Here is a 21,773-nt window from a genome sequence, read left to right as displayed (position 1 = left end):
TGAGTTCGATCCCTGGTATCGGTAAAAAGGAAAAAGACCAAAAAAATAAAATAAAATACACCAGGTGTGGTGGTGCATACCTGTAATCTCAGCACTCGAGAGGCTGAGGCAGGAGGATCATTGCAAGTTTGAGAACAGACTGGCTACAAAGTGACAAAGCCAGCCTCAACCGCATAGTGAGACCCTGTCTCAAAAAGACAAACAAACAATAATCTCCAATACAAACATCATTTCTAATTTTACAACACAGAAAATTTGGCTTTTCTCATTAAAGATCACTAAGAGCAACCTTTCTTCATATATCACAAAACTCTTGACACAGCCAAAACAGATTTAAAAATCCATTATTACAGACACAGGAATTTTCTTTAAGGAAAACCCTGATTTTAAGCTGCCCACATCAGACTTGGACACATTAATCACCCTAGATGATAAACTTGTTCTTGAATATTTCTTACTTTACGGTGTTACAGGCCTCCTGAGTCATTAATTCATGCTCCAGCCTCATGCAGACAGCACTACTGAAGCAGAGGCAGAATTGGTCCAAAGATCAAAGTGCAGCTGAGGTTCGTTCTCTATGCACCTAGTCTACAGGCAGATTTGCTTCACTACCCAATCAGTTCTTATTAGTGAAAAAGTGCAGGGAAGGAAAGACTCATTACTAATTATAATTAAAGTTAATTAAAAGAACCAGAAATAGGAAATGAAGCAAATAACTTCTGGGTAATATTTAGTAATTCCCTAGCATATGATATTTTTCTCTTGAACAGATCAAAAAGCTGCAGAAAAATAATACGTCAATAAAAAAGTGTATTAGCCTGTTACATAAACAAAAACTAATGCTGAACTGAGTCTGCACAAAGTATTAAGACTCACAATTCTGCCTTTTAGCCAAAACCATGCATGAGGCAACAAATTTGAGTCCCTGAATTAAAGAAAGTCCAGCTGATTGAACAGATACGATAGGGCAGATAGGGAATGGACAGAAGAGAAAAAACAGACACAAAAAAGGTCTTTTTATCTGGTGTCAAACCAAACAGACTCCTCCAACTCTAACCACTGTCAAGGAGACTCACAGAACACTGGAGTATGGTTTTGATATTTTCTTATAATTATTCTTGATAGTCATTTTAACGCAAAAATAAAGAGATTCTATTTTGTGATACAGCCAGAGCTGCCTCAAGAGACAATTCCATTGCTGAGTCATAGTGCTTCTGCATGAAATACATCTCTTAGAGATGGGGTAGTTTTTCCTGCGATATTTCAACTCAATTGTTAGATTGGTGGGAGGGCTGCACGAAGGAGAAACTGGCAGTCTTGGGAACTGGCAGTTTTGGCTGTGATACTCTCGTGCTGGGTTACCTTATGCAAATTAATCCTAATTTATGAGACTTATTTTCATACCACCAAAATAAGACTAATACTAATTGCTTTGCAGGTCTCTGACAAGGAGAAATTGGTTAGCACACCAGAGGCACTCTACACTAGCTATTTACATAACGAACTCCTACTAAATACAGATGCTTTTAGATCTTGGGGAGGCACAAAGTAAATTCTCTTAATTTCAAATGACAAAATTCCTGAGTGTTCTTAGTTTTCTTGTATATCACACCTTCGCTGTGTAAGGAAGCCAAGGGCAAGCAACTGAACAGCCAAACGTTTGGAAGCACTTAATGGTTTATAAAACATTTTCGTGTGTGCTGCCTTATTTTAACGTCCAAACTTCAGGGGTAAGAAAACAAATCCTATGAAATCACCAAATATACGTAGAGATACACCTAGAAGCCTGGAAGCCTTTCGCCGATGCAAATCACTAAGGAGTTCGACAGCAATGTCCCGGTGGGGTATTCTGCGGCCAGCGGACCCCACTCACCAAGCAGCACCAGGCGTCCATGCTAGGATACTTTTGGCTTGAGGCCACGCTATACAACTAGTTACTCAAGGACCACTAAGTGGCTCCTAAATAGAGCTCACGCTCATCCTCGCTAGAGGCAGCGCTCACCCCTTCACAGGGAAACCCACCGTGCCCGCTCTGCAGCGACCTGACTCAGAGCCTAGCTCCCGGGTCTCTGCTCTCCGCTCTCCCGCCCCCGCACGCCGCAGGCACCACGCCGCGGATGGGTCCTGGCGGCGCCTAGCGCACTGCCCATCGCATTGCTCTCATTGGGCAGCCTCGCCCTTTCCCGCCCCCAAGTCTTTGCTTCCCCTGCGATTGGGCCAGGAACCTATCCATCTCGATCCTCCCGGGGACACCCCCAAAGAAACCCCCAAGACCCCAGCCCAATTCTCCTTCAGAATCCGATGGTTGTTTGCCCAGTCCCTGCCCGTGGGCAATGGCTGGCGGAGCCGGACCGAGAGGGGCTGGCCCCTCCTCCTGCTCCAGCCCCACCCCCGGCCTCTTCTCTGCCCTCTGCTCGGCGCTGCCTCTCTTCGCTCCCCGACACCTGTCTCGCCCTCGTCGCCGCCGCCCCTCCCTCCCTGCTAAGTCCCTCCGCTGAAGTCCTGCGCGCTCCGAGGCTTGCGCTCCATGAGGGCTCTGCAGAATGCACTGAGCCTGGTCGGCAATCACTGCTGGCGGGCGGGCTGGGGTCCCCTGAGCCGGAGCCCCCTCCTGGGCGGGGACATCCGGCATCACATCAGTGAGGTCGCGGCGCAGGGCAGGGAGACGCCGCACAGCCACCAGCCGCAGCTCCCGGATCAGTAAGGCTCGCGGGGCAGGGGCTCCTGCTTCCACTGTCGTTCTTGTTAGCTTCTGAGTCCCCTTCCCCAGGGAGCACAGCTCATCTCCGCTCTCCCGGCTCACTGGCCCGCGATGCCTTTGCCTTTAGATTTGGGGCTTTGGGTCCGCCGCGCTCGGGCGGTAACGTGCCGCCCGCCTGCTAGGGCTTTGGGGCAGGTCGGTCTCCGAGATGGTGCCTGTCCAAGGTGCGTACTTAACTTGGGAACGCAGATGGGCGCCGAGTGTTTCTTGGGGCACGTGTCTGAATGCAGGGCCGTGTGCACGTCCGATCATCCTTACCTTTCCTCTCCCTGGTCTTCGGGTGCATTTTAGGGCATGTATGGGTGTGCAACAGCCTCCACCTGCTCAGGTCCCAGCGTATTTGGGTCTGTGCTGTGTCTGCCTCTGCGTATCCTCATCTGGTTGATATGTGATATGCGTGTGTTACTGGCGCGCAGATACTTGCTTATGTACGTGTGCCGAGCAGGGCTCCCTGATCTACAGAGTAAGGATGTTTTTCTAATTTGGTCTTTGAATGAAAATATTTATAACGGGTGGTGGCAAAGTATTTATAAGATGCGCATTTCCCATTCACAGCCAGTCACAGCTGTTATGTATGCTGCTCAGCCTCCCTCACTCAAACAGTGCTCGTCCTTTGGGCATTTCTTACACCCATGAAGCCGAATTTATTTCTCCACCACCGCCCAAGGGTACTTGGCGGCTGAGTCCCCCTACCCTTACCCAGACAAGACAGCTCCGAGCAAGAAACTTGGCCTCCCCAGAGAGCCAGCTAGGCACTGTCCAAGTAGCCCCTTCCCTGTTGTAGCAGTAACAGGAAGTGGACCACCTCTCCTGTCATTAACTTCTAGCTGATGACACTCAGACACATATGCACACCAAAACTAAAGTGGCGAGGCTGACCCAGCACTGCCTCACCACTGCAGGTGTTCCAGTCCTGAGAGATAACAGATGGATAAATATTATTTATTAATCACTATTATGCTGTACTTTTCCAACACATGGAACATTTAAGGGATAAAAACTCTCCTTTCTGTTCTAATCTCCATCCTACTTCCTCCCAAATATTTACTTTGGGAGAATGAGGATGTGATAGAGTGAAGGCTTACTCTCCCTCACCTTTTCACCTTCTTTGGAGAGAAGAACTTGAGGTTATCCCTGATTCCCCCCGGCAAACTCGCCCACCATTCACTGGTCAGTTGGTGGAATACTACAGAACATTATAGGAGACCTAGTTTCCCCTCTCTGCTGCTTGTGCTCCAGACAACCTCTTTAAAAGACCTTAGAGCACTGGGTCGTTGCTCCCTGGGCAGAGAGGTTGACAGCACTGGAGGTTATGGGCTATGAAAGTGGTACCACGAGAGACAGGGGTTTCTGTGTTTGTTGGGGAAGGAGGGCAGCAAATAGGAAATAACTTGTAATTTGGGTTATTTGTAAAATATTTAGTTTTATTGTATTTATGTTTTGTTTTGTTTTTGTTTTTGAGACAGAGTCTGGCCGTGTAGCCCAGACCAGTCTCAAACTTGCAGTAGTCCTCTTGCCTCAGCCTCCCAAGTACCCCACACTCAGCTGCTGCTGCTGCTTCTTCTTGATACTATGTATCTTGTTTTTCTTTTAAACATCAGAAATATTGGCTAGGGATTTAACTCAGTGACATAAACACCTGCCTTGCAAGCACTCAGTCATGAATTTGATCCCCAGTACCAAAAAAAAAAAAAATAATAATAATAATTAATTTTTTAAAATAAAAAAATAAAAATCAGAAATAGTAAGCCACACATGGTGGGGTACACCTGGAATCCCAGCACTTGAGAAGCTGAGGCAGGGAGATCATTAAGAGTTTGAGACCAACCTGGGCTACAAAGTAAGCTCAAGGGCAGCCTGAACTACATAGCGAGACCCTGTCTCAAAAGACAAAAATAAATAAATAAATAAATAAATAAAGATCAGAAATACAGCCAGACATGGAGACACATGCCTGTAATCCCAACACTTGGGAGGCTGAAGCAGGAGGATTGCCACAAGTTTGAGCCCAGCCTAAGCTACACCGTAAGTTCAAGGCCAGCCTGAACTACAGAGTGAGACCCTGTCTCAAAAAACAAAGACAAACAAATCAAAAAACCCAGTATCAAGAAGAAAACAGGGCTGAGGATATAGTTCAATGATAAAATGGTTGCTTAACTAACTTTACACAAGGCCCTGGAAAGATACCAGTATTAGAGATAACCAAGTAAGACTGTGACATGTCTCTCTCTATATATTATCCTATATGTATGTATATATACATAATTTATTTATTTTTATTTTTGTTTTTGTGGAACCAGGGATCGAACTCACAACCTTGCACTTGCCAAGCAGGTGCTTACGCTACTGAGCTAAACCCCCGGTCCCCCTATATATATAATTTAATAAAATGGAATTATACATATTAGTTGGTAAACTATATTTTCCATTTGTGAATTGCTTTGTTTTTGAGACAAGGTCTCCACTAAATTGCCAAGGCCAAGCTCAAATTTTCAGTCCTTCCACACATGGCGGTATACACCTGTAATCCCAGCACACAGGAGGATATCTGTAAATTCAAGGCCGACCTGGACTATACAATAAGACTGTGTCTCAAAAAACAAAAAACAAACAAACTTGCAATCCTCCTCAGCCTCTGGGAGTGAGGCATGCATCCCAAGCCCCACTTGTGAAGTTTTAATACCACTGAATATATGTTTATAACACTCTCACTTTCCTTTTTTTCAGTATTGGGGACTGAACCTAGAACTTTGTGCCTGCTAAGCAAGTACTCTACTACTGAGCTACCCTTTTCTTTTTTCTTTGACAGGGTCTTTAAATTGCCTTCTGACTTTTATTTCTCCTGCTTCAGCAACCACCTATCTAGTAGATGTTCATAATTATTTGTTAGAGTAAATTTCTGAGAAACTTTGCTTCTCAGAGACATTTAATATCATTGATAACTTGCATATCCTTGTAAAGATACTTCATGTGTAAAATACATGTGATACTACTTTACCTTTTTATCCAAATGGTATTATACTACACACATTGTACTGCACCTTGGCTTTTTCGCTTCAGCATTATATTTGTAATCAATCCGTATCTCAAAGGGTCTGCAATTTTTTAAAGGCTTTTGAGTCATCTGAAAGTGGTGCAGCATTATTCCCTGGCTTCCCTCAGCCTCCATGCACAGAAACTTACCTTCAAAGTGTTGCTACAAACTTTCCTCTTGAGTTATCCCTTAGTTTTTCCCTTCTCTGCTCTCTATGGGTACTCTTTTCCCAAGCACCCGGGAGATGAATCAGTTTTACCCATTCCTTATATGTCCTTCTAGAAATATTTTGTGCCAAAATAAGCAGCATGTATATATTCTTCCCTTTTAAACATAGTTTCATACTGTATAAATTTTGTTTTGTTTTGCTTGAGATGGCTTCTTGCTATGTAGTTCAAACTGGCATTCAGCTCATGATATAGCCTAGGTCAGCCTCAAACTCACAGCAATTCTGCTTCTGTCTCTCGAGTGCTGGGATTACAGGCATGTGTCACCACACCCAGCCTGTATACACTATTCTTTTTTTTTTTTTTTTTTTATCAGTACCGGAGATTGAATTCATGACCACGCGCTTGCAAGGCAGGCGCTTATGCCGCTGAGCTAAATCCCCAGCCCTCTAATTTCTTTTTATACTGCATAACATTCCATTACATGAATATACTATGATGCACATTTAGGTCTTTTCCAATCTTACTATTTCAACAATACAATGGATAACTGAATATATTACTTTGTAGATGTATGAGTATATCTGCAAGATAAATTCCTAGAAATCAAATTGTTGGGTCAAACAGTTTTAAAGAGCCTTAATCTCAACTAGCTGTCATTATCTGGAAATGATCTGATAAAATAATTCCTCCAAATGTGTTAACATATTAATGGAACTCGACAAGACCAAGGAGTCTTTTGGTGTTTAAGTTTAGGTATAAGAAGCCAGTGGGATGGGGGCTGGGGATTTAGCTCAGTGGCATAAGCACCTGCCTTGCAAGCAGGCAGTCGTGAGTTCGATCCCTGGTACCGATAAAAATGAAAAAGAAGCCAGTGGGACCACTGGGTCTTAGGGAATGCTAGGAGGACCATGTACAAAAAACAAAAACCATCCCCCCCCCAAAAAAAAGAGCTAAGGAGAGTGTCTTCTGGCAGTAAGGTGGCACATATGCCATATCAGCAACATAAGCAAAATCTGAAGATTTGGGAAAGCTGTCACAGAGTTGATGACATTGGATCCGGAAGTGAAAGAGAAGTCATTACATGCAGAAGTTACAGCATAAGCAAAGTTCAAGAAGCTTCCTACTGGGGGCTGGGGATTTAGCTCAGCGGCATAAGCACCTGCCTTGTAAGCAGGCAGTCGTGAGTTTGATCCCCGGTACCGATAAAAAGGAAAAAAAAAAAAAGAAGCTTCCTAGTATATGGCCCAGTTTGGGAGCCATCTGTTACTTCCATTGTAACTGAAATGTGGGAGAATGCTAGGGAATAGGAAAAGAAAGTTGGCAGGTTTTATGTAACCTTGAACACTACACCAAGAAATAAAAACTTATTCTGTAGGCCTGATAGAGTTACCACAAGGATTTGTTTTTTGCAGAACTAGGGATTACACCCAGGACTTCATTCATCCTAGGCAAATGCTCTACTACTGAGCCATATTCCTAGCCTTCTTTAAATTATTTTATTTTGAGACAAATTCTGAATCACCCAGTCTGGTCTTAAACTTGCAATCAGCCTCTCAAATAGCTGGGTTACAGGTGTGTGCCATCTCACCTATAATCATAAGGTTTTTGAACAGAGAAAACTGACTTTTAGATAAGTGGCACATTATGAAAGATGCATAGGAAGTCCAGAGAGTACAGTGGCAACTAGGTACTGATGATAAATCAACATGACTTACTAAGCACCTACTTTGTGTCTGTTTTTTATGGAATATGATATTAAGCCTCATATCATCCATGAGAAGTAGCCATTAATACCCATTTTTTACAGATAAAGTAGTAAGTTCAACAATATTAAATGACCTCCCCAAGATTACATAGCTACTAAGGGACAAACTGTGGTTCTACTATACCATGCTTATGACATGGGGAGAAAGAAGAGAGGATAAATTTTAAGTATTACCATGCACATGCCTGTAATCCCAGCTTTCTGGTAGGCTGTGGCAGGAGGATCACAAGTTTGAACCCAGCCTGGGCAACTTTTCAACACTGTGTCTCAAAAAAATAAAAAAGATCTAGGGATGTTGCTCAGTGAGAAGGGCTTGGGTTCAACCTTGGTACTAGATAAAGAAATAAATAAGTGCATGGGTAGGTTAAATGATTTGGGGGAGGAAGCACAGAAAGGAGATACTCACCTAATAATAAGTAACGTCTCTCCCCAAAACAGTGATGCATCACAAAGTGGCATGCTGTCCCGCCTTGGTGACTTGCTTTTCTACACTATTGCTGAGGGAGAGGAACGAATCCCTATCCACAAGTTTACTAGAGTAAGTTGTTCTCTATCTGTTCTGAGTCCTCATCCGTTAGGACTGCTGGATAGGGAGAAATAGAAGAGAAGCGGGACAAGTGCAGGGCTGCTAATGTGTTGCTCCAGGAGGATGAAGAAAGCAGATGAATAGTAACAGATGCCTCAGGGCCAGGAGATGAGACTGACTCATGAAAAAGAGCAGGAAACCCTTGTCACCTTCAAAGCTTCTGCCTTCCCTCTCTCCCTAGTCTCCAAACCCATTCGTTCCACCTAAGGTAGTAATTGGGTTTGAACTAATAGAGTATAACTGGGAAAAAAAATCCTTGAATGATCTTAACTGGCGTCTTCTTTCCGTAAGGCACTGAAAGCCACTGGACTGCAGACATCAGATCCCCGGCTCCGGGACTGCATGAGCCAGATGCACCGCATGGTCCAAGAGTCCAGTAGTGGTGGTCTCTTGGACCGAGATCTCTTCCAAAAGTAAGGGACCCAGAAATAAGGGCACTGCTCTAAAAACTGTTGAGTGGACACAGACCATCAAAGTGGGGCAGGGAGGGGGGCACTTGGGGATTGTATTATACAAGTAATACATGAGTACTCACTGTAAAAATTCAAACGATATAGAAATACATTCTCCTTTCCATCCAGTCCTAATCCCCTTTACCAGAAGTAAAGTGTTAATAGGTTAATGGATAACTTCTTAATAATGTCCTATATTTTTACATACATATATGATGATATGGAAATGTGTTACATATTACTTCCCATGTCATGACAATGCCTCATTTTAGAAGCAAGGAAACTAAAACCTAAAAAGATAAAGGGACTTGAAGAATGGGCTAGGGATTTAGTTCAGTGGTATAGGAGCCTGTTTGGCGAGCGCAAGATTGTGAGTGTTGTGAGTTCGATCCCCAGTACCAAAAAAAAAAAAAAAGGGACTTTAAAGAAGTCATACATCTGTTGGTCCCAAACCAGATATCCACTCACAACCTTCTTTATTCCCAACTTCCATGGCTCCAAAGTGAGTCCTAGCTGCATCTCTCCAGCCCCCTAATGGAATCGTGTCTGGGATCCAGGTGTGTGAGCAGCAACATTGTGCTCCTGACCCAGGCATTCCGAAAGAAGTTTGTCATTCCTGATTTTGAAGAGTTCACAGCCCATGTGGATCGCATCTTTGAAGATGCCAAAGAACTCACTGGAGGCAAAGTGAGGGCCAGGGGAAAAGGGAGGGGACAAGGGATCTGGGCCAGATACATTTTGTTTCTCAGAGATTTCCTGGGGCTGGGAATCCAATGGATGAGTGAGACATGAGAAGCAAAATGGGAATATGACTTCATATCTTTCTATACAGGTGATTCCTAGAGCAGGTGAGGGAACCCTTTGGAGACAATTGGCATAGTGAGGGTAACTAAGCCTAAGAACCAAAAGGAAGCCAATCCAATAATTCATTTTCTCTCTCTCTCTCTCTCTCTCTCTCTCTCTCTCTCTCTCTCTCTCTCTACCTCTTGAACTTTCTATGGGATTTACTGACATCCCCACAGGTTTGGAGCTGCACAAAGATAGTCCCCTAGGACTTAAGGATTCTATATTTCTGGGATCCCTAGGCAGACTGGAGCCCATTTGACATGCAAGAGACAGAATTTTAGCTTTTATCCAAAAGATTTTCTTGACCTTGAACCTCAGCATTATTCTTTTCCATACCCACCTCCCTTTTCTCTACCCACTCATGCCAGGTGGCGGCCTACATCCCTCAGCTGGCCAAGTCAAACCCAGACCTGTGGGGTGTCTCCCTGTGCACTGTGGATGGTCAGCGGTGAGATACTGGGAAAGAGGAAGGGGAGGCAGGGAACAAGGGTGGAACAAAAGCCAACCTCTCTCCTGGCACCTGTCTGCCTCCAGGCACTCTGTGGGCCACACTAAGATCCCCTTCTGCCTACAGTCCTGCGTGAAGCCTCTCACCTACGCTATCTCCATAAGTACTCTAGGCACTGACTACGTGCACAAGTTCGTGGGCAAGGAGCCCAGTGGTCTGCGCTATAACACACTCTCCCTCAATGAGGAAGGTGAGGAGCCCTAGGACTCAAAGCAAACTCACATCTGCACTCTCTTACACATCTCAGCCTGCTTCCTCAGACTTTTGTTACTTGGCTTTTCCCCATCCAAAGACTAATCCTGCCTGACCCTGCTTAGCTTCTGAGATCAGAAGATATTAGGGTGGTACAACTGTAGATGCTTTGTTTTTCCTGATTAATCCTGCCATTCCTTTCTCCCTAGCAAAGAAATCCTTCTTGGGCAGGCTGTGAGAATGCTTTGTCCAGTGGCTGATAAGACTGAGTGATTTGTATTTCCCCAGGAATCCCCCATAACCCCATGGTCAATGCTGGTGCCATTGTTGTCAGCTCCCTGATCAAGGTCAGTGCCACTCTAAACTTTTGAAAGGTATTGTTCTCTAAACAGTCCCTGTATTCCTCATAGCTGTTCAGCTTTCGAGGGAGACCAGTGAGGCCTTTATTCTTTTGAGTATTCTCAAGAAGCATATAAGCTCGGGGCTGGGGATTTAGCTCAGCGGCATAAGCGCCTGCCTTGCAAGCAGGCAGTCGTGAGTTCGGTCCCTGGTACCGATAAAAACAAACAAACAAAAAAAGACCAAAAAAAAAAAAAAAAAAGCTTATAAGCGCACAGTAGGGACGCAAGTTTTGTACTGAGGATGTTTGTAAGAACTGATGGTTCCACCTCCCCCACTCTCACCCTGTACTGTTACCAGCCCCCACCTGTGAATCTGGAGCCCAAAGCCATCTGGCCCATAGAGAAGTGAGCAGATTCTGACCCCTGCCTAGGACTAAGGGCTAAATGCCAGACGCAGGGGGAGGACAGCACCATTAGGCACTGATTGGCCACTTCTGGGTGAGGAACACATGGAAAAGAGGTGAATGGCCATACCAGGGCAGTTATTCACGTCACCTAGAGCTGTGAGTTGACCCTGAACAAAGATATCAGGCAAAGCCCATCAGCTGTAGAACTCCCAGGGCTTGAGCAAGAACCTGGGAACAGTGTGGGCAGTAACACTCTGAAGCCAATCACAGCCTCTGGTGGGGAAGGTGGTGTTAGGAACCTTCCCCCCAGGGCCTCGGGTATCAGAGTCCCTGTGCTGTTGACTCTATGGCTGACATGTACGGGAAGCAGTGAGTCTGAGGGAGGAGACTAGGCCAAGCCTCTTACTTTGTTCTAGGATAGCTGTATCCACAGCTGTGTATCTGAGACCTGACTCATCACCCTCCCATCATCAGCCATATTAGACATGATTCTCAGCTAAAATCTTTAGCCTCAATGCTGGGGGTGTAATTCAGTGGCAGAGTATTTGCCTAAAATGGATGAGGCCTTATGTTCAGTCCCCAGCATGACTAAAAACCCCTTCAGTGTCACTGAATATTATAATGTTTTCAACAGACACCCTCATCCCACTTCTTTCACTCCATCCAATCTTGGAGATTGAATGGGAGTCAGGAGAGTGCTAGAGTAAGACTTTACCGTGAGGTACAGGGAATGGTGATGGGAATCAGGGCTAGGAATGGGACTTGGGAATAGAACTGGAGATAGGAAAATGGAAGTGGGAGTCAAGAATGAGAGTTCAGAGTAAGAAGAAAAGTTGTAAAGCTGATTGATGGGGTGAGGTTATCTACATTCTCATTCCATAATAAAATTCAAAGTCAGTAAAATCAGTAGATACAAATGGAGACAAGAAGGTCTCAGTTGCTTAAAAAGAAAAAGAAAGTTCACTAGAACATAGTGATGAGCACCTGTAGCCCTAGCTACTTGGGAGGATTAAGCTAAAAAACTCCAGGCCATGGGGCTGGGGATTTAGCTCAGCGGCATAAGCACCTGCCTTGCAAGTGCGTGGTCATGAGTTCTATCCCCGGTGCCAATTTAAAAAAAAGAAAAAAACTTCAGGCCAGCCTGAGCAACATAGCAAAACCTATCTCAGAAAAACAGAGAGAGAGAGAGAGAGAGAGAGAGAGAGAGAAAGGGAGAGGGAGAGAGAGACAAAAGCAAGGTCACTGTAAAATGGAACATTCCCAGTAGCTAGTCTAATACTTCAACTCCACGAGGTCCTTCTGACCCTTCCGTCATCCTTTTAGGCTTGGAATACTGACATCTTTCTCTTCTCTACAGATGGACTGTAATAAAGCAGAGAAGTTTGATTTTGTAAGTCCCCCTGCTACTCAACTCCTGGCTGCCTGTCACCATGATGTGCTGTCCTCTCCAGCTGCCCCACATGCCTTCGCTTAGCCACTACTGGGTGCATCTGCCCGTGCCAGAAGCCTTATTTCCAGAGGAGTGGGGATCTGCTGACCTCAGAGATGAAAGCCTCTTGTGTGCCTGCTCTCTGGATGGAGCTGGCTCAGAAGAGCTAATCATTTGGGATGTGTTTAGTAGGGGTCCTTAGTTAAGCAGCACCTCCTTCCCCCTTCTCTTTCAGGTGTTACAATATCTGAACAAAATGGCTGGAAATGAATATATGGGTTTCAGCAATGCCACGTAAGGCCCTGTTCAGAGGGTTGGCTGAATGCACTGTGGTGTTGTGTGTATGTATGGACACAGAAGAGCGGAGGGGAGGGGTTGGATAGAGTAAATGAATATGAATCTTGGGAGGAAGAAATTCCAGAGCTTCTGAGGGTGGTGGTACACACTTATAATCCCAGTATTCAGGGTGGTGAGGCAGAAGGATTACCATGAGCTCAAGGCTAGCCTGGGCTCCGTAGTTTAAGGCCAGCCTTAATTAGGTACCAAGACCCTGTATCAACCAAAAAAAATTTTTTCCCCCAGGGGAACTTTGGCCTTCCAGCTGCCTCTGAACCCCTTCACTGGCACTTACTTACTTTATGAAATAATTTGTTTCATTTTTAATTAGTATGGATGAAATGAGAGAGGCAGAACATCATACCAAAGGGTTTATGACTAAATGCTTGCCAGGGTTCTCTCCCTAGACAGCTTTAGATGTTTGTTTGTTTTTTTAACTATATTTACATTTTATAACAAAGCTGTGTAGAGTGTTTGCTCAGGTTCAGAAGTTTCCTTTAGGCCCCGGAATTTAGCTCAGCAGCATAAGCACCTGCCTTGCAAGCGCATGGTGTGAGTTTGATCCCCGATAACAAAAAAAAAAAAAAAAAAAAAAAAAAAATCCTGGAGACATAGGAGTAGGCAGAGAACTCATGAACAGAAGTTTCCTTTAATGTTACTGGGCAAGGTACACAAGAGGCCAATTCCATCTGACATATGTGTAGGTCTGTGTCCCTGTGGAGATAATATCTCCCTTTTCCCCCTACATCCACCTGTCATGTTTGAAGCACTAAACTGGATGCTTGTTTCAGATTCCAGTCTGAGAAGGAAACGGGGGATCGGAATTATGCTATTGGCTATTATCTCAAGGAAAAGAAGGTAACTGGAAGAGAAGAACATAGAAAGTCTCCAGAAATTCTGCTGGTGGTAGAAGGGTGGTAGGGACTGGGGACGTCAGCTGAGACGCTGACAGTATGCAAGGGGCTGTCACTGGTCTGAAGAGAATGCTTTCCCTTCTTCCTTGCAGTGCTTTCCTAAGGGAGTGGACATGATGGCTGCCCTTGATCTCTACTTCCAGGTAAGCAAACACTGTCCAGACCAAGGGAACAGGACAGATAGACACCCCTCCCTCCCTGGTTCACACAAGGAATGCCAGGGAAGCTGCTGAGAGATCTGAATGCCAGGAACACTGTTCTACACTTTGTGCCAAGTTCACACCCACACTGCACCTTCACCTCTCCTATCTCCACAGCTGTGCTCCGTGGAGGTCACCTGTGAATCAGGCAGTGTCATGGCAGCCACCCTCGCCAATGGCGGGATCTGCCCCATCACAGGCGAGAGTGTGCTAAGTGCCGAAGCAGTGCGGAACACCCTCAGCCTCATGCATTCCTGCGGCATGTATGACTTCTCTGGCCAGTTTGCCTTCCATGTGAGTGTTTTCAGCCCTGCTATCCATCTGCGATGAGCCTACTGCTGAGAAGAAAGGACCCTGCACAATGAAGATTCAGAGGGGGAAGCTCGCTTTCTGCTGGCCAGACAACTAGGCTGAGAGACCTTAACAGAAGTTGCCCAACACCACGTTCCTCAAATCCACAGACACATGATGGTGCAGCTTCTGAAATGCTTTTGTGCAATCCTTCATGTGGCTGTCTCTTTGAGTCTCAGATTTCAAGTCTAAGGCTTTTTCTTTTGGCATGCTAGTCAAGCACTCTACTCTGAGCTCCATACCCTAGGAAACTGTAACTGGGGACCTGTCTCAAGTAGGTCCCCATCTACCTCTATTCAAAGCACCTTTTTTCTTCTGTTTATCATAACTACCTTTATCTGCTTATGTTTGAGTGTTCATTATCATTCCATAACCATCAGAAAGTTAAATGAGACTTGTCCTACTTCTAAGCACAGCAGCCACCACAGGATGCTGTTAATAACTCAGTAAACATTTCCTAAATGTATCAGTGAGGCTTGGGGGAGGATGCCATTAAGAAGCTAATTAACAAGGCAAAAGTTGAGGTGGGTTGTGACCTTGCCAATGCAGTCACTTAGAATAGCCCGCCTTACTTATTTTCCTAGATTTACAGGACTCTCAACTCATCCTCATCTTCAAATTTGTTCCCCAGGTGGGCCTGCCAGCCAAGTCAGCAGTATCAGGAGCCATCCTCCTGGTGGTACCCAATGTTATGGGAATGATGTGTCTGTCCCCGCCACTGGACAGGCTGGGAAACAGCCAGAAGGGGATCAACTTCTGCCAGGTGAGGTGCTCTGCATAAAGTACTTACTACTTTTTAATTAATTAGTAAGTTTATTTAATACTTGCTACTTTAAGTAAATAAAGTAATTTTGAGCTTCTACCAGGTTTAAGAAGCAAACAATATATTTGGTTTACAATTCTAGAGGTTGGTGTCTCTTTTTAACTTCCACAACTATGACAACCTACGGCACTGTGCTCGGAAATTAGACCCACGGCGTGAAGGAGAAGAAGTTCGGGTAAGAGATTTTAAGGATATTTCAGGAAAGAACATTCCATGACACTTCGGCAATACCTTCAGCTGAGAATCCATGGGGTAAGGTCAGAGGGCAGAGCTGAGGATCAGTGGATTCAAAGCTACAAACTCAGCTGGGTATGATTTGTGTTTTAGAACAAGACAGTGGTGAACCTGTTATTTGCTGCCTATAGTGGAGATGTTTCTGCTCTTCGAAGGTAATTCTACTGTAACCAAACATACACAATCAGATACTTCAGGGAAAAGACCTTATTAGGAGGCAATATAGCAAAGTAGTGAAATGCTTTATCTTGAGGTTTAGCCAGAATGGACATAGACTGCCTGTCATATAAGAACTTAATTAATGGCAGTCACTATTATTAACTTCAGTGTTAAAATAGTCCTTAGGAGGCAGGAACCCTGCCTTAAGTGATTACCAACATCAACAAAATGTGCTACTGGGTGTGGTGGCACACATCTGTGATCCCAGAACTCAAGAGGCTGAGACAGGAGGATCATCATGAGTTCAAGGCCAGCCTGAGCTATATATGTGAGTTCAAAACAAGCCTGTGCTACACAGTGAGACCTTGTCTCAAAAACAAACAAAAATTGTGCCATCATGATGTCTTTAAAGCATCATATTCCCATCTGTCACGAGAATAAATCTTAATTTGTACAGAAACTATACAGAGTCTAAAGGTCTTGGCATACACTATTTTACTCTTTCTGATCCTACTTCAGAAAGGACAGTAGTGATTCTAAACTGATGTGGGTAACCCTACTCTTTCATTACCCTCAGGTTTGCCTTGTCAGCTATGAATATGGAACAGAAAGACTATGACTCCCGCACAGCTCTGCATATTGCTGCAGCCGAAGGTATCCTAAAGGGCCAGAGTAAGGAAGTAAAGCAGAAGGCTTTCTTATCTGCCACTTAAAGAGCACCCTCATGTCCTGGCAGTTACAGAGGCAACAACCAGTTTTGTCCAGATGTCCTACAGCTGGCAGTTATACTATTTATTACTGGGTGCTGGCAAGAAGCAAAATGGGAAGATTTTTCTCCTCTCTTCTTAATATATTCCAGCTTCCAAGGGTCTAAACCAAAGGGCTCAGGACCTACACACTCTTATTTTCCTTCTCCCCATATTCCTAGGCCACATCGAAGTTGTTAAATTTCTGATCGAGGCTTGCAAAGTGAATCCTTTTGTGAAGGACAGGTGAGTAGGGTTAGTCTAAGAGGGGGCGGAGTAGCACAGCTTCTCCACCACTGCCCTGCAGCCACCCGTGCACATGTATACAAACATGGCACTCCCCATGTCTTCTTTGTCTGATCATGGTCATTGTCCCTCATAGGTGGGGCAACATTCCTCTGGACGATGCTATACAGTTCAACCACCTGGAGGTAGTCAAACTGCTTCAAGATTACCAGGACTCCTACACACTTTCTGAATCACAGGCTGAGGCAGCAGCCGAGGCCCTGTCCAAAGAGAACTTAGAAAGCATGGTGTGAGCACAACAGGAAAAAGCACAAGCTGGTCACACATTTAACTCATAAACATCAAAATACTATGAAGGGCTGCTTCAGTGGGGACCAAGAAAGCCATTTGGTGACATACACGTCATTTTCTAAGTCACATACTCCAGTCCTTCTGCAGACAGCAAACAGAGAAGGACCAGAGGGACACCTGCAATACAGCTATCTATAGAGACTTCAAGGTATGGCCTAATGGGCTGGCCTACTCAACACTGTCCCAGGTTTTCACCCAGGTCCCCTCTTCTTGCTGAAGAAACAACCAGGACACAGCGATACTTCAGTGAAGGAACTCTACCTACCATGAACATGTACTATTACAGAATAACAGAAACAGGGGCGTATGCATTTGGTTTTTGTTGTCTGGAGAGATCTGTCCCCTTGGCCAAGACATGCTGCTGCTACTGCTAGCAACAATTTCAGACAGAGAAAGTATTTCGCTCTCAAATAAACTTTAATTACACAAGTTATTATTTTTGATAAGTTCATTTTTTCTCTCCCCTAAGGGTATCCAGCTTCATCACCATCATAGAAGGTAGAATAAGACAGAACCACAGCATCAGATAGCCCAAACAACACATATTTCATACACATACTCACTTATCCCACCAGGTTTTCCTCACCCCTAAATAATGCTTCAGGTTAAATGTATTCTGCTGCCAAGGGGAAAGGGGGTTTGGATCTGATGAGACCCAAAAACAGATGTTGTAAAACCTTAGGTCTTCTTCCTCTGAACTCCCCCACCCCCTACTACCGGGGAATGAACTCATGAACTCACAACCTCGCCCCTGCCAGGGCTAAACACCCAGCTTCCTCTGAATTTTCAACTGTAGCAGAAATTAAGATGGAAGTTCTTAGGAATAAAGTTGCTGGCACTAATCCCTTAGTTATCATCAGTCTAGTGTCTCTTCTCTTTGGTCACAGTTGTAACTGTCACAATGATTATGACAGACTGGCTAGGTGTCAGGATGAGGATTGCTGCAGTCATGTGAGTCTATGCATGGAGGTACTAGGGAAGGAGGACTCTTCTCAAACCTACTGAGTCATTAAAGCATTTAGGGAACCAGAGTTCACACTCTGTAGGTTGTAGAGAAAGGTTCAAGTCACTGACTGCACAACTCCTACAGCCAGAGGTAGAAATGATTCACTCTGGAACCTCCAAAAGTTATACATGGGTATAAGGAAGGAGAGGTAATACAGTGATGAATACATAATTCAAATACAACTGAAAGACAAGACTCCAGAGCCAGGCATGGTGGCACGTGCCTGTAATCCCAGTACTTAGGAAGCTGAGGCAGGAGAATTACCATGAATTTGAGGCCACACTGCACTACAGTTTAAGGACAGTCTGAACTACATCGCACCAAGACACTGATTCAAAAAAAAAAAAAAGGCTCCTGAACTGAATAGTCTCATAAAGACCTGGCAATGGGCAGGCAAGGCAGAGAAACTAAACAAACCAAATGAGGGAACATATATCCATGGTTGTCCAAGAAACTGGCAGTAGTCTGAGGGGAAAGCTTGGCCATAGGCCTAGCTTTCACAAGTTAGGAGACAGGAGACAATGACTTAAGATAATGTACAGGGCTTGACACTGAACTGTGGGAGCTAGAGGTTGTTTGATGCAATGTAAAACAGTTGCAGACACTTTAAACAGAAAGCTGGCCAAGAGCATTAGGTACTCCAGTAATGGACATGCTAGAGACCCTTAGGCACCTCAAGTCCAGAATGAGTCAGGAGCTCTCCATCCCAAAGAGCAAAAGCAGGCACCACTGGTCCCCGGAAATCTGTCTGTAGCGTGCAGACCACAGAGACCTGGATCACATCCACCAGGCTCAGCTTTTGGGCCTCATACTCCAGCAACAGTCCCACTTTCTCTGGCTGTCCGATCCCCTCGATTGGGGCTTTCTCGTTGGCCAACATGGTGTGCCACTTGCGCTGGGCATAGGAGAACACCCATGATCGATCATCGGCACCGATGCAGCTATCCCGGGATATGTCCGCATCTGCCACTCCTATTCGGAACTGTTGGGAACGCTTCACTGTCACTTCCCAGTAGTGTCTGCCACTGGTGACCGCTGTGTCTGCCAGCACGACTGCCCACTCCCGGAACCGCTCCACATTCAGGGCTAACTTGGTAGGCTCCAACCCCACCAAGCCATATTTGACACCTGTGTCAGCTCTGAAAAGTGCCAGACTGCTGTGGGCGGTTTTTTCTTCCAGTTTGAAACTGATGCCTGCGGGCAGAGCAAAAAGACTGGATAATGAGAGGAGTAAGATTCTAGGGCTTGGTGATAGGTTTCCATCTGAAGCATTCAGCCCTAAGATCACAAGAAATAGTAGGCAGGCAAGAAAGAGAAGGCTGTCGCTTTAGTAATGCGAAGCCCAAGAAGCCGAAAACCTCGGATTGTGAAGCTCTTGTATTAAAATAACAAAACAAAACCCCCCAAAAACAGTGCCCAAGGTTTGGATTCTCAAGTCTAAGGCAGATAACGGAGAAGACTCCAGAGGGCTAGAGTTCTCTGGACGGGCTCCAGGAGTAAAAGACAGATTATTCTGGAGGTAGATGAGAGTAAAAAGTGATACCCCTACCTCTCCAGGATTCCCCAGCGGCTACTCCCCATCGTTTCACAGCCCAGCGGCACAGGCGCCAAGAACGCGCAAAGGGTAGCGCCATCTTGCGCCACGGACGCACGGGACACGCCCCCGCGCCGAAGACTCACTCAGGGAACATCCGGCTGCTGCCGGAGCAGGTGGTGCGCCGAGCGCGCAGCGAGATGACGTAAGGGGTCCAACGCCACAGGGGAAGCATAAATCTCTTGATGTTCTGTTGCCGTTTGTTGAGAGTTAGGGCGGTGAGGGTTCCCGATCATATTTGAATTAAACAGTACCAGTCGAAATAAGGCGTAGCCAGATGGTTACCACCATATATTCTAGAATTAAGCAATAATTAATGACCTGGGGTTTAGTGTGTGGCTTTGGGCAAATAGCTTTAAGTTTTGTGAGTCTGAGCATTTTCATCTGTGAAACAAATAATGCAATCCATATACCTGCGTATAAAGAAGTCCTGGGTTTGACCCTCCGCATCGCAAAATAATAATAGTTGTAATAATTTCGGATATAGATTGGCAAATAGCAATCACTGAGTGGCAGTTTATAGTAAGTACTAGGTAAATACATGTTGGTTTTGTATTTTCAGGGCTCAGAAAGGATGGTTAACAAAAAGTATCATGGTGTTTTTATTTTATTTTTTCGAGACTATCGTTATTAATTCAGGCTGGCCTTGAATTCATGTAGCCCAAGCTGGTTTCTAACTTAACAGCAATCCTGCCACTGCCTCCCAATGCTGGTGTAGGTCGGTGGTATGGTATTTTGGTTCATCATGGGACAGGTATTAAGTTATTACATAAACCCTACATTTAACATTTTGATCTGCTTTTGATTGTGACTCTTGCTTTCTAAATGTTTCACTCTGCCTTCTCAGGGTTATGATGAGCTCAATATCAATGTCCTACCTCCACCCTCTCACCCCTCGAGTAATTTTAGATTTTTATTTTATTTTTTTGATACCAGTAGTGGAATTCAGGATATTGTGCTTGTCAGGCTGGCAAGCTGCACCCCATGATTTTAGATTTTTAAAAGCCTAAAGTAAAATGGTGCATCCCTGTAATCCCAGCACCCGAGAGGTAGAGGATTGCTACAAGTTTGAGGACAGCCTAGGCTACATAGTTAGGACTGGCCTGAGTAGCTAGGCTCTGTCTCAAAAAACAAAACGAAAACACCTAGGCTGAGAATTTAGCTCAGTGTTGTAAATACCTGCCTGACAAATGTAAGATCATAAGTTCAATCCCTGGTACAAAAAAAAAAAAAAAAAAAAAAAAAAAAAAAAAAAAAAAAAAGAAAGAAAGAAAGAAAGAAAAAGAAAGCCTAAAAATTTAACCAAAAGTTCTGCTGTCCAAGTTCTAACAACTATTTCAGTGGACTTGGCTCTGGTTCAGATCATTGACATTTGTGGCCTCAATTTGGGTTTGCCATTAAAACAAAAAAAGTTTGAATGTATAGCATGGTAGCTCCATCCATCTGCTTCTGTTCCACAGTCAAAGTAAAATTACTAAACACAAATCAGATCCTGCCACTCCCCTACCTGCATCAAATTTGCTATATTTTTTCTGCATTAGATTTCCTTGCTTGTTCATAGGTTTTATGGGATGATTGCTCTTCTTTGTTCACTTCTTTAAAAAATCTTTTTGAGATAGGGTCTTGCTATGCAGTTCAGGCTGACCTTGAGCTCACTTTGTACTCCAAGCTGTTCTCAAATTTGCAATGATTCTTCTGCCTCAGCCTCCCAAATGCTGGGATCACAAGTGTGCACCATTATGCTTGCTTTCTTGTTTGTTTGTTTTTGTTGAGTTCTTTTTGTTTTGGGGTTTTTTTGTGTGTGGTTTTTTTGAGACAGGGTTGCACTGTGCAGTTCAGGCTGGCCATGAACTCACTTTGTAGCCCAGGCAGGTCTGGAATTTAAAGTGATCCTCCTGCCTCAGCCTCTGAGTGCTGGAATTACAGGCATGTGCCATCATGCCTGGTTCTTTGTTCACTTTAATAAGAATCAGGTATTTTTGTTCAAAGACCAAAGATCTACCTGGGAGACGGATGAGAATATTGGTGGTTGCAATTTGATGCAGTGTATTACAGTTGAAGTGAATTAAAGATGCCCAGAAATTAAGAGGGAAGCCTCTTAGACTATGGGATAGTAGCTATGGCTTTGGCCCATAGCTACTACAGGCCAGAAAGTGCAGTCTATATATCTAGCCAGTTACCTAGGTGTCCTTGATTTCTTTGTCTCTCTCAACATATCTCATTGTCATTGGCTTCCAGTTATATTATTTCTCCCAGAGACTGCAGAATAGACTTTCTAGCTGGTCTCTCACTTTCCCCCAGTGCTGCCCAGGGAACATGGAA

At 44.6% G+C, this 21,773-nt stretch overlaps 2 protein-coding genes across 6 annotated transcripts; one reads left to right on the top strand and one right to left on the bottom strand.

Moving 5' to 3' along the window:
- The first annotated feature begins 2,253 nt into the window (after positions 1-2,253).
- Gls2 (glutaminase 2) lies at positions 2,254-17,284 on the top strand. Of its 5 annotated transcripts, XM_063254971.1 has the most exons (19): positions 2,513-2,700; positions 2,829-2,925; positions 8,169-8,268; positions 8,608-8,729; positions 9,326-9,455; positions 9,983-10,062; positions 10,149-10,312; positions 10,603-10,661; positions 12,420-12,452; positions 12,727-12,785; positions 13,619-13,685; positions 13,834-13,884; positions 14,059-14,235; positions 14,924-15,055; positions 15,198-15,290; positions 15,443-15,504; positions 16,086-16,162; positions 16,437-16,500; positions 16,637-17,284. In XM_063254971.1, the coding sequence occupies exons 3-19, from the start codon at positions 8,188-8,190 to the stop codon at positions 16,791-16,793; spliced, it is 1,608 nt and encodes a 535-aa protein (XP_063111041.1). In that variant the 5' UTR covers positions 2,513-2,700; positions 2,829-2,925; positions 8,169-8,187; the 3' UTR covers positions 16,794-17,284. The 5 variants fall into 5 exon arrangements, 4 of the variants coding, with proteins under 4 accessions (XP_063111039.1, XP_063111041.1, XP_063111040.1 ...); XM_063254969.1 differs by lacking the exon at positions 2,829-2,925 and having other exon boundaries at positions 2,258-2,700; XM_063254970.1 differs by having other exon boundaries at positions 2,563-2,925.
- Spryd4 (SPRY domain containing 4) lies at positions 17,250-19,552 on the bottom strand. The gene is made up of 2 exons (XM_003476180.5): positions 19,407-19,552; positions 17,250-19,051 (listed from the first exon to the last, which is right to left on the bottom strand). The coding sequence occupies exons 1-2, from the start codon at positions 19,489-19,491 to the stop codon at positions 18,513-18,515; spliced, it is 624 nt and encodes a 207-aa protein (XP_003476228.1). The 5' UTR covers positions 19,492-19,552; the 3' UTR covers positions 17,250-18,512.
- Between the last annotated feature and the right edge of the window lie 2,221 nt (positions 19,553-21,773).

This window comes from Cavia porcellus, unplaced genomic scaffold (genome assembly GCF_034190915.1).
Source record: "Cavia porcellus strain 051 isolate PalLab524CR breed Dunkin Hartley unplaced genomic scaffold, mCavPor4.1 scaffold_8, whole genome shotgun sequence".
NCBI classification, from domain to species: domain Eukaryota; kingdom Metazoa; phylum Chordata; class Mammalia; order Rodentia; family Caviidae; genus Cavia; species Cavia porcellus.
This window is presented reverse-complemented; position numbering and strand designations above follow the sequence as displayed.

Coding starts and splice junctions, on each gene's coding strand:
- Gls2 (XM_063254969.1), top strand. CDS start 2,528: ATGAGGGCTCTGCAGAATGCACTGAGCCTGGTCGGCAATCACTGCTGG. Junction 2,701..8,168: donor CAGCCGCAGCTCCCGGATCA/GTAAGGCTCGCG, acceptor TCCCCAAAACAG/TGATGCATCACAAAGTGGCA. Junction 13,885..14,058: donor CCCTTGATCTCTACTTCCAG/GTAAGCAAACAC, acceptor CTATCTCCACAG/CTGTGCTCCGTGGAGGTCAC.
- Spryd4 (XM_003476180.5), bottom strand. CDS start 19,491: ATGGCGCTACCCTTTGCGCGTTCTTGGCGCCTGTGCCGCTGGGCTGTG. Junction 19,052..19,406: donor CGCTGGGGAATCCTGGAGAG/GTAGGGGTATCA, acceptor CTCTGCCCGCAG/GCATCAGTTTCAAACTGGAA.